The 13531-nt window shown below is 23.1% G+C and overlaps 1 protein-coding gene across 1 annotated transcript; it reads right to left on the bottom strand.

The window, feature by feature from the left end:
* Positions 1–9569: 9569 nt before the first annotated feature.
* Positions 9570–12039, bottom strand: OCT59_022689 (uncharacterized protein). Its single transcript, XM_025331783.2, has one exon. The coding sequence runs from the start codon at positions 11478–11480 to the stop codon at positions 11166–11168; it is 315 nt and encodes a 104-aa protein (XP_025182411.1). The 5' UTR covers positions 11481–12039; the 3' UTR covers positions 9570–11165.
* Positions 12040–13531: the final 1492 nt, after the last annotated feature.

Below are 13531 nucleotides of genomic sequence, written 5' to 3'. Positions count from 1 at the left end.
AGTATGAAGTTACGAATCATGTCAACGACTTATCCCTACCCCTAATAATTTGTGAACGTAATTTAATAACGTAATTTATGAACGTAGCATTTTATAAATTGTTTGAATGTATTATGTTTTAAACAAATATTTGGATATTATACAAAAATTTATATGATAACGTGATCAAAATTCCAACTGTGAGGAAAATTATATAGGATTTATGTTTATGAACGTAATTTATATATGAAATCTATGGACATAAATTTATGAACTTAATTTTGTAATTATTTTCAATATAATTTTTCCAAGTTTTCATATATTTTTTTTCACAAATACCTGGGTATCCCAACGTTTAATATGGTACTAAATACTAATTTATTGTCGCTTGAAATCTGCCTTTTTCTTTTTGGCCGCAGTTGCCGCAAACTGTATAATTGCCGTCGTCTGCCATCCAATTCCCTGATGCCATAAAGCCTTAAGATAATGTTGATTTACTGTGGACTGGCCACGCCCTTGGATATGGTGCCCAACGTTTATTCTTTCATTCTTTTTCATTGGTTCAGTATCATTGTAACAAATTTTCATCCATCGTATAGTATACGGTATTCATCACCTAACATTACTGATACCTGGATATAACTCAAATGTTAATTCTCCTTATGCCCTAAAACTTAAAAGGTAGTACCAATAAAGCGACAACTTGACAACTTTGTCTAAAGGACATCCCGAAGATATCCCGATACCATCTCTTACACGACACAAATCCCCCTAAAAAAACAATGATGAAAAACATCAATCATACAATGGTATTATATGGGAATAACTCGTGTATTGTGGTAGCAAATAACTGAGTTAAAGTAATACAACAACATTTTATTATCCAAGAGGAAAAATTATTTGGAAAGAAGAATAATTGTTATCTTCGTAATATCTTTTAAAGAACAATATTATATCCGGTGATTTCCGTATTATTATTATTATTATTACTAGGTTAACAAGTGAAGCAGGTTGAGGCGGTAAGTTGAGGCTTTCTAAATGACAAAACTATTTATGAGAATAAAAACAATAAAACAATAGAAATTTTTAAAGATCGACCATTAATATTATTATTGTTGATTATGCAAGGGCAATATTTACATTTTGTCGTACGTGGGATAAACGTAAAATTTTTTTTTGATAACAGTATAATGGGAAAATCAAATATATACATATGGATTACCTAAAAAAAATCATTTAACCTCAAAGAACAATATGTAAACAATTTATATTGAATCGTTAATTTAAATAATTTAATTTATCCAATCGGGAATTAATAAAAAGTACAAAGATTATTTTTTGACAGGAATGAGTTTATATGACGAATTTTATTTTTAAAGTAAACAGGTTTTTTTAAAAAAAAGGCGCTTGGCTGACAACCTTAAATTATAATGATAATTTTACAAGCAAACAATATTATATTATTCCGGGAGAACAATTGTTGTGGCGTTATGTTACACGAGTTTGGTAACAATTTTTTCGGTTTAAATAAAATAAAATACACGCCAAATGAACAATCTATTATAATATTGTTTGTTTTTTTTTCTCGCGAGAGAGGTTGAGGCTGAAGTGGTTAAGTGGTTTAAGTCTCTTTTTTTTAATGGGTTTTTTCGTTTAAATTGTTTAAATTTCAAATTTTTCGTTTCGATTAGAAAATAGAAAATTGGAATTTAATATACCGGTAAGTTATAATATAGCAGATAAAGGTAATATTGAAAAATGAATATGGTGATGTGATGACAATCAATATAACCAAGTTTTGCGTTCTACGGGTATACGGGTATATGGGTATATGGGTATATGGGTATAGCATCTATGGTATAGCATTTATGGCACAGTTCTTATAATATAGTTTTCTATGGTATTTCTATGGGTATAGTTTCTATAGTATAAATTCTATTATTATAGTTGTTTTTTTTATTTGGTTTTCTTGATTCCTTCTTTAATAATATCCATGCAAAAAAAAAGAAAAGAAAAGAGACTAAATATGATATGAAATAATATAATATTTTAATTTTTTATTATTGTTTTTCTAATATGGTTTTGGAATGATTCGATTTTTTTTTTAAAAAAAAAGCATTGTCTTTGATTTCATTATTAAGAATTTTCTCGTTAACTTTTTTTCCAAAAAAACCAAAGAAAAAAAAAAACACTAATTTAGTACAAATAACTTAATAAGAATACCCTCTAAATTAATTCAAACAATATAACAATATGCTTTTTTTTAAAAAAAAACAATAAGATAACAAATAAATATTATCTTATATAAACTTATTTTTCACCTACATACATGGTAACACACCCTTTTATCACACTGACGTACACTGACGTGCGTATCAAAAAAATCATTTTCTCCCTTAATTGTTTCAAAAAACGATTTAAAAAATGACTTCTTTCTAAAAGAAAAATATGAGTACTTCTTACATATTATTCGAATGTGCTTATCAAATAATAAAAATATTTTTTTTTTTTCTTTTCTTTTCCTTTTTTTTTTCAAGAGACGAGATTTATCACATAGGATAATAACGTAAACGTCTCGTTATACATAATATTCATTTTTGGAAGAGAAAAAAAAAATATTTTTATAACAATATATCTAAACAATTTTTTTGTTAAAAAAAGATGTTGTAAAATATGTTGTAATGTTTTGGTCTGTGCTCTTATGATATTAAAAAAGGATTAAGGTTTCTCATTAAAAAAATTTCAAAATGTCAAAAAAATTCAAAATATCAAAAAAAATTCAAAATATCAAAATTCTGAGATATCAAAAATATCATTCAATCAAAAATCAAATAATGTAATATTCTAGAATTTGTTATTATTTAGAGAAGGAATAAATGGAATAAATAAAATTTAATTAAAAAAGTTTTGAAAACTCATCGACCGATGAAATCCGAATATGTAATGAAATGTTTATTATTAAATGATATCATTAAAAAAAAAATTCTCACAAAAAGTTAAGCTTAATTTTTAATAACGCTTAATAAATTTTCCTAATGTACTGAATACTACTGATATTAAGTTTTTAATTCATCCGATTTTTTAAAAAGATTAACGGAAATTCTCGGAGTTTAATTGATGTCACCTGATTTTGTAAATCCCAATAAAATTTTTTTTTTTTTTAAAAAAAAAATAAAATAAAATTTGAATAGGTGACAGGTAAAATGTAATCTAGATCTACAATTAACAATCCTTTCTTTTGACGGACATTCATTGAAAAAAAAAAATGTGGGGAAAATAAAAAACCTGGAGCAAGCTAAATAACAATTAATAATATTATTATTATATAACCATAGAGGTTTTTTTTTTGAACAATAAAACCGTTTTGATTTTTTTTTTTAAAAAAAAAAAATGATGTTTAATTTACGGCATTCTTGTCTAATCTATCTAAGCATGTACAGCTACAGTTACCTCATGTGAAATATGAATAATTTTTCTTATTGTTATTCATCGCACGAAAATCTTTACCATTTTATTTCGTCCCAGCAATATAATCGTAACATGGTCGATTAAACATGTTTAAAGCCACACTTACATATATTCTCACACAGCGTAAATTATATATATCAAACAATCATTATATTTCATATATATTCCAGTTTAAGAAATTCCAAAAATATAAAAATAATCTTTTTTACATCAATCATATGAATTCCAGAGTTAATATTACCACTAACTTGTATGGTTTAGTTACATTTATACTGAGTAGGCACTGAGTCAAAAGATGACTAAAAATATTTATATCTAAAACATATATTTCAATATATTTCAATATATTTCAATAACAAGGGTTTAACAACATAAAAAAAATACATATTATTATTTATTATATATTATACCATTTATTTATTCATTCAGTATGTGTTTAATGTCGGGTTAATTGAAAAGTCAAAAATGATTAAGAAAAAAACAATATTCTTTATTAAAAAGATATAAAAATTCTTTCTTTTAATGGGGCGTGCGAAAAATAAAATTTTTTTTTCGAAAAAAAAAATATTTATTTATTTATTTATTTATTTATTTTTTTATTTTTTTTTTTTAATGAGAACAATGCGACTTTGAAAAATATTTTGTTTTATCGGAAAAAAAGATTTAGAAAATATAAAAAAATTTTTCTTTACTTTTAGTTTTTCTTGAAAAAAAAAACTTTCTAATCGAACAATTGAGATTTAAGAATCAAAATTGATTTTTATATTATGTTAAAGAATAATCGGAAAATTATTAATAATTGAAAATAATTATAATAATAATAAAATATACATTATTATTTGATTAAACTTTATACGTTTTCGTTCAAATAGCGGAAATCCCGTGGAATATTTTGATATATTTGATATATTTGATATTTGATACATTTTGATACATTTTGATACATTTTGATACATTTTGATATGTTTGATATGGTTTGATATGGTTTGATATGGGTTGAATATGTTTGGTAGATATGTTTGATATGGTTTGATATATGTTTGATATATGTTTGATATATTTTGATACGGTTAAATTAATGAGATTAATAAGATTAATGAGTTAATGAGTTAATGAGTTAATGAGTATAACAAAGAAATATTATTACAATATATTAAATATATTAAATATATTAAAAATATACATATAATATCAGTTTAAATATATTAAATGTCAGTTTATATATTTTAAATATATATATTAAATATCATTATTGATAAATAAAAAAAGAACGAATCCAACGAATCTCAAAAGATACATTACAGTACATATCCTAGAAAAGGGAAAAAACATGAATCAACTTTCCAGTTTTCATCAATCTAAATAATTTATACAATGGTATCATTACTTCAAAAGTATACATAATAATTTATTGATAATCTATATCAATAAAACAACGCGATTTTTTTTTTCCTTTTTTGCGATTTTTTGCGGTAATTTGAACAATACGAAAATTTTTAATAAATGTAATAAATGTCCTAAATAATTTCTTTTTATTACATAATAACAATGGAATTATGTATTCAAATACCTTTTTTTTACTCTTTTTAGTCTTAAAAAGTATTTTTTGAAAAAATGAGGTCGTGTCTCTGTCTGTTACATTTTGATGTCCAATCATTACCTTTTTCGATACAATTCAATATCCTTTCTTTTGAATTTATTTTAAAATAAATATTATTTATATATTTAACCACGAGATTTAAAAAACTTTTTGGTTACGCGTTATATTAAAAAATTATTAAAAGAGAAAAAATTGTAAAAATAAAATAGAATAAAAATTTCCAAAAAATTCCAAAACCGGATCATTGGAAATTATTAATAATAATTTTTTTTTTTATTTAAAAAAATAAAAAAAAATTAAAATTTTTTTTAAAAAAAAGAACAATATAATAAATAATGATCCGAGTTATTGGTTAATTGCATTTATCTCATTTAATCTCATTTATCTCATTAATCTCTTAATTATTCCAGGTCCCGTGCATTTTTAAAGGAATTATGTAATTAAAAGTTGTAACCGAATAATTGGGATTACGATATCAAAATAATATGATAATATGGTTTTACTGGACGGTAATAAAACAATATAATTTTTGTAAAAGGGAAAGGAGAAGCAAGGTATTTTGAACTTATGACTTATGAAATAGATAATCCATGCAAGTCTCACTTACATAACTTGCATGCTTTAGCTTGCATGATTTTTAATAAAACGACTAAAGGAAACAATATATATATATTTATAATCATTTAATTTGCAATTTTACAATTTATCACATGCTTGACTGCGGAAAAACTTGATAATTATTTTTTGTTTATTCATTTATTATTTTTTTTTCTTTATTGAAAAAAAAATATTCGTGACCGACGCGTGTATGGTTTCGTGATAAGATGACAATAATGACAATAAAGAGGAAGTTTATCAACTTTATATCAAATTTTAACAACAACTTTATTAATATATGTTTAAATGAACTTGTAATTTAAAGTATTTGGCGGGACATTTTTTTATGAAATAAAGAGATTAATAGTTTAGTTTATATGCTGTTTATGGTGTTTTTTATGCGGGTAAAGACAATAGTAATGAAACATGAAGTTGTCATTTTATGCATCAAGTCAAAATTTTTGGGTTGTATCAGTTGTATCACCACAATAAACTTGTACTTTAGGAAATGATAAATAAGTTTTTACGAAAAAAGTTTGATAATTACATAAACTTTAACAATTTTCTTGTATTTTTGAAACTATTTACCTGGTACTTTTACATTTTAAGGTTCATTTTTATATGAACCGGTTAACTTCCATATTTAGACTGACTGTGGCTTGATTGCGAATCGTAAAAAAAAACTTGAACTTGTAACCTGTTAACCTGTTAACCTGTTACCTGTTGGCTTGTGCTTAATCAACTTGGTTTGTGCTCAATCAGATCTTTAATTAAATCCTTATTGGTTTTTGTATAAGGGACTTGAAACATGTATATCGATGGTATCATGATGGTATGACAAAATATGACAAATTTTACGCCACGTGCCACACCGCCACTTTCTATAATAATTCCCGAGAAATTGGGTATAATATATACTATACTATACTATATATATATATATTTTCGTTCAAAACTTTCAAAAAAATCCTGTTTTCTCAATGTAGTAGTTAAATAAAGTTATTTCTCAATTTTCTAAACAATGTTACATATTATTATCAAGAAGAAGAAGAAAAAAAAATTTTTTTTTTTTTTTTTAAAAGAGGAAAAAAAAAAAAATAAATAAATAAACATTATATGCATTGATAAGAAACCTATCAAAATTATATATAAATGGGTATTTTAAATCTTGGGGGAAAGGAAATAATAATTTTATTTTTGGATTAGGTTAAAAATTTCAATGTTAAACAAGTTTAAATAGCTTATCATTACATTTCATACATTTTCATTTATACATTTCGCTTAAAAATATATGCCGAGAAAATTATAATCTACTTGTTCTTTATCAGGAATTTTTTCAAGTTTTTTTAGAATAAAAAAAAAATTTTTTTTTTTTTAAACAAATCATAATCTTTTCTTCTCCACGAGGATATTACAAGAACAATGGGAAAGACCGGATAGGAAATTGGTAAATGGAATAAACATTTATGGATATATTAATATTTGTTTTAAGAAAAAAAAATTTTTCTTCTTAATCCATTTTAATAATAAAAATATATCAAAAGACTAAACCAAATTTGTGGGGGTACGAACTGAAATTGGTCCATGCGAGTCCATTTCGCCAAGTTGTCTTCCTAAATTAAAAAGAAAGAACAATAAGTTTTATTATTTTCAAAAATTTTTTTTTTTTTTTTTTTTATGACCAAATAACTTTAAAAATATGAACCATGTACCCGTACACTACATACATACATATTAGTTAATAACACTTCCAAAACTACATTCATCCATCCATCACTATTCAATATTTAATAACAAATAATGAATATGAATAATCAACCATACATATATTTATCCCGAACTTACAAAAAGAAAAAAGTGAAAATGTATTACAACATTACAACAACAACAACAAGCAAAGCAAAGCAAAGCATATTAACGCCCAACTGAATTATTAAAATCATGTAAATTAGCATGTTTTAACACGAGATTGTGCATCTTTTCCTATATAATCCTCATTTCTTTACTTTAAATGATTTTAAAATAATTTTTTTTTAAAAAAAAAAATTTCTTGAAAGGAATAAAAATGGAAATAATATATAAATAAAAACTTTAAAAAAAAAATATTACTCGGAATATAGCGAAATTATCATCCGATAAGAGGGGTCAAAAAGTTTGACAAGTTAATCAAAATAAAATTATAAATTATTTTGCTGCGCCATCGAACCTTAAAAAAAAAAAAAAAAATTTTAGTTTTACCGCAGTTTTTTTACGATCGAAATAACTTTAGATTCATATCTTTAAATGATTAATAACAACAAATAATTAAATAAAACAAATGCGGGTTATATCATAACTTTAAAAAAAAAAGGTTTACGTTTATAATGTTTACGATATTATTAATATTTTTTAAAAAAATTTAAATACTTGATATATTCAAAAATATCATTAAACTTTTTATCATAAAATCAGGTTTTTGATCTTTTCCGTATTATTTATTACACCATACATTTTGAAATACATTCATTAACATCCTTTATTTTTTTTTTGTACAATAATTAATTACACAGTACACATAACATTTAAACATAATATATCATCATAATAGAACACAAAAAAATAATATTTGTTACATGTACAATAAATAAATATAAATTTTTTTTTATTTTAACCAAAATTAATTTCATGTTTTAATTATCATTTATTTTAATTACTTTTTGATATGTCTTTTTTCCTTCTTTTTGTTATTTTTGTTATGTAACACATTATTATCATTATCATCAATTATATATATTTTTTATTATATTTTATTATTATTATTATTATTATTATTTTTTATTGGCGCGGGAAAATCAAAGTTTAAATTTCTTTGTTATCTTTTAATTTATCTAAAAAAGTTCTTTTTTTCCTTACATTTTATGTATATACATATATACCACGCATGATATTGACATACTGTACTTTACTTATGAGTTCCACGCGTTTTCATTATAAAAAAATGTGGCTTTGACATTAAGATATTTCCCTTTCTATCCTTTGTACATCATAACTTCATCTCAAGAACAATGACAAAGAAAGTTTTCGGAATTTCTAGTAAAGTGTTAGTAAACAAGTAAATAATCAAATTAAAAGAATCATTAATCCAATCAAATTTTATTTATTTAAAGCCAAATTTCCTTTTAATATCATACATTGTGTTTAATTAGGAAATTATATCCTGTTATCTAAAAAGTAGGCGTTAAAAATGTTAGGATTAGAACTTATAGGTAGTAATAGTAGATCTTTTTTTATTTAAAGAATGAAATAATAATGAATGACAAAGTAGGAATTCAAGAAAGAAACCTTTTTACCGAAAGATTTTAAAATAAAAAAAAATAGGGGGGTGAGAGAAAAAAAAATGAGAATTTTTAAAAGGATTGCGTTTGACTGCGGATTTACCGATAAAATCCAGCTGAAACCCCTATGATTTTGGTACGACAAAGAGGGCTGTGTTTCTGTCAGCCAGCCTGAATAAACCAAACCTGTAACTCCTGTAACTTGGTAACTTGTGCTCGACGATCAAATAAATAAAATGTGATAAAATGCGCCTAAGAAATAAATAAATGATTTTTCAAGAGATTCGCGTCGCGTCATAATTTTTTTTTTTTACACGAGAAACTCGAGAAACTTAACAATGATAACAATGATGTATATGAGATGTATATGATGTATATGATGTATATTATGTATTATGTATATGATGTATATGATGTATATGATGTATATGATGTATATGTGTATATGATGTATATGATGTATATGATGTATATAAACACTTGTAAATAATAAACCATTTGTAAATAATAAAACCGCTCGTAAATAATAAACCACTTGTAAATAATAAAACCGCTCGTAAATATTGTAAATATGTAAATAATAAACCACTTGTAGTATTGTATATATATTTATAAAAATATAGGAATTTTTTTTCTATATTTGAAATTTTATTCCATAAATCTTTTATTTTTTTTTTTCGTTTAAAAGAAAAAAAAATTTTAAAAACAAAATATAATAATTCAAAAGATTTTTATGAACACTAAATAAAAAAATAAAAATAAAGAACCAAAAAACCTTAATTGAAATTTAACCAATCACCAAAAAAACCGTTTTTTTTTTTCGTTAAATAATAATATATATAATTGTCGCGACATTTGCGCGTATTTGATAAACATATTTCTACCCTCCATAAAAAAAAATTTATGTATATATATATATATACACTATATAACAAAGTAAAAAAGGAATTTGAAGGTCTTTAGTAATATAAATTTGCTTAGAAAGGAGTTTTTTTGCGTTCAAAGATAATTATGGTATTTGAACTTATTAACTACTTAACTAAAGAAAAAAAGTTATATTACTTTCTTTTTTTTTTTTGATGTCGGGAGAAGCTTAAAAGAAAAAAGATATTTATACAGAAAAAAAAAATAATATTGACAAGAGAAAAAAAAAAGAATTAACCCTTTTCTCGTACTTTGCCCAAATTTCTATTTTTTTCGCCCAATAAAATTATGGAATCGAGTTACTAAAATTAGTTTTTTTTGCAAGGATAAGAGAAAAGAAGCCATTTCTTTGTTTAAAGAATAATAAAGAAAAAAAAATAAAAATAAAAATAAATATTTATAAAGAAACAATAATTATATAAAGCTTATAAATAATGTTGTGGTTAATTGGATGATTGGTTGAGGGATAATAAGGTTTGGTTAAATAAAGAATAAAAGAACGTTAAAAAAAAATTTATGGAATTTATATAGTTTTGAAGAAAAAAAAAAGAAATTCTACTTTAAAATCTAAAGAAATTTTTTTTTTGTTTTTTTTTGTTTTTTTTTTTAAATAAGAAAGAATATATATATTTAAAAGAAGGGAAATAATTTTACAAAGAGGTAATATATATAAAGGGAATTGAGATCCAATGTAATTTTGAACGTATCCTTTGAATTGCGGCCTGCACGAAGACGGATAAAAGGGAAAAAAAATATGAAAAATAAAGCGAGAAAAGTTGATGTTGAAATGTTGGGTTCAAAGGATGTTCAAAAGACCTGGACCTATATTTTTTTTTGTTTTTTTTTTTTTTTTGTTATTTTAGAATTTTTTTCTTTAAAAAAAAAAGATTTACAATATAAAGAAATTTTTGTGTTTTTTTAAAAAAGAAAAAAGGGGGGAATAAAAATAAACAATATCTACAAATTCTATAAATTGAAACGGAAAGAATTGATAAAAAAGATATATATATATATTTATGTTTAGATATAACTGTGATTCTTTGATATTTGATATATAATCAAGGAATATTGTAATATTGAAAGCAACGTCTTTTGATTTGAGAAAAAAAAAACAATTATATACTAAATATACGGAATTAATGTTTGTTATGAAGGTTTTTATAAAAGAAAGGTTTTTTTTTTTAAATATCTATCAAAGAAATCTCAAAAAAAAAAATTGTAAATACTTTTTTTAAACAAAATTTTGAAATAAATTTTTTTTTTCTGAGAATATGATTTTTTTTTTAATAATTGGAATCATCCGAACTCGTATAACCAGTAGAATTACTTGGTGATGGTAAATTATACTCAGCACCTACAAGTAAAGGTAAATCAGAGGTACGTACTAATACAGGTCTGTATCCATCAGGAATCCAAAAGATGGTACCATTAGTCTGGTTACAATTGATCCTTTTAGTTCTAAGCATGGGTTGTTGAGGTTGAGGTTGATGATATTGTCCAGTTGGACTGGTTGGAGATGAAGGAATAACGAGAACTTCGTATTCTCTCATTGTCTTTGGTAAACTGGTAGGGATGTTGTTGTTACTAGCTGAAGGCATTTTTATAAAGTCGGAGAAAATTGAAAAGCTTTAAAAAATAAATTTGATTTAATTTATTTGATTTTCCGAATTTGTTTTTCCGAGAAAGCGTTGAATTTCGAGTTTGAACAAAAAATTAATTTTTTTTTTTGTTCGTTTTGTTTGAAAAAAAAGGTTTTTTTTTTCAAGAATGTTAAAACTTTTGTTTTGGTCTTTCGTTTTTAAATTCTTTCAAATATTTGAAAGAATTCAATTAAAAAAAAAGAAAAAGATAAAAAAAATGTTCGTGCAAAAAAAAAAAGAAGAAAAAATTTTTTTTTTTGCTATTTCAACGAACAAAAAATTTAAGGTTTTTTTTAATAATTATGAAAGATTTTCACTAAAGTTTTTTTAAACTAAAAAAAATATTGGAAAATAAAAATAAAGAAATCTCAAAAAAAAAAAAAAAAAAGTTATTTAAAAAAAAAACTTTAAATATTTTTTATAGTTTTTTTTCTATTGAGAATTCTTTTTTTGAAAAGAAAACGTTGAAAATTTTAGAGTTTATATAACTTTTTTTTTTTTTAAATAACGATAACAAAGGACCTTCAAATATATAATAAATTTCATTCAACTATATAAAAAAAAAAAAAATTTCGGTATTTTTAAAGTTTAACATAAAAATAAAAATGCATTACTGTATATAAAAAAAAAAAAAAAAATGCCAAAATAAGTACGACTAACACTACATAAAGCATTACATTAATACATTTAATTCAACTAACATTTGCTTTGTTCGAAAATTTTAAACAATTAAAAATAACTAAAATAGTTATTACAGTCAACCTTTGTATATTTAAAAAATTTTTTTTTTTTATATATATATATATATATATTTAAAGAGTACCTTTTTTTTTTAAAATACCTTGTTTATTTTGTTACCGTTGACAAGTTTTTATTTATTGTTTGTGTGGCGGATTTATCTAATCTGAGTTATATTAAAAAACTTTATATTACAATAATAAAAAATAAAATTTTATTAGGTTACACCCACCCATTCTTTATTAGGAATACAGGTGATTTCATTACAATACAAAAAAAAATTTTTTTCGGTACTAATTTACTTGACATATATAATATGCCCCACTCACTCAATAGATAATGAAATGATTTTTTCGCTTATATTTTTTTTTTTTTTTTTTTTTTTGTGGGGAATTATAAAAATCATCCGTATATTGTTCTATCTTTAAATCTTGTATTCCATAGAAGAAAACGAAGAAGAAATTTTTTATCTTCATTAAATGCTTTCTCGATTGTTAACATTTTTAAAACAAACAATATGATAAATGCTCTCTTTTTTTCTATAAAAAAAAAAAAAAAAAATTTAATACATTAGTTACATTACGAAGCCAAAAACTTTCTTGTATGAAACACTTTAATCTTACCTTAAAAAATCAGAAAAACAATTGTGTAACTTATATACCCTCTCACATAACGTGTCAAATAAAAAGGAATTTTTTATTATCATCTGATGTATCGTATGTATCGTCACACTATTTATCAAATAAGAGTGTCAATCCCACACAACTGAAACGCATAAAAAAATGGTGTGTGCCACTTAGCATGTATGTTAAGGTAATACTAATTACAAATTATAAAAAGTCAAAGCTTTTTTGACAAGGAAACTTTGACAAGGACATTTCTTTATTCTTATAAAATCTCTTCTTTTGATTGGATAAAATAAAAATTTAATAAATGTTTTTATAAATAATAATTAAACAACAATAATAATAATAAGTTTTAAAACTTTCTTTTTAGCTGACGCATTGTAATTAATTAATTTGTTCTTTTGTTTATGATACAAAATATTTTCAAATATCCGAAAAATTTCAAATAAATTTCAAATAACAAAGTTTTCTTTCTTTCTTCTAGTTTCGTGTATTATGTTTTTAAAACTTTTTAAAAAAAATAATCATTGTAATGTGAATCATACTTTAAATCCCTAATTTATATCAGAAAATTAATGCAATTTATATTACGTCACCAAAATTATTCCGTATAGTTTAGGTTTAACCGACAGGAAACTGATCATC

The sequence above is a fragment of the Rhizophagus irregularis genome, chromosome 31 (assembly GCF_026210795.1).
Source record: "Rhizophagus irregularis chromosome 31, complete sequence".
NCBI classification, from domain to species: Eukaryota; Fungi; Glomeromycota; class Glomeromycetes; order Glomerales; family Glomeraceae; genus Rhizophagus; species Rhizophagus irregularis.
Note: the sequence above shows the minus strand (reverse complement) of the source record. Positions and strands in the feature narration are given on the sequence as shown.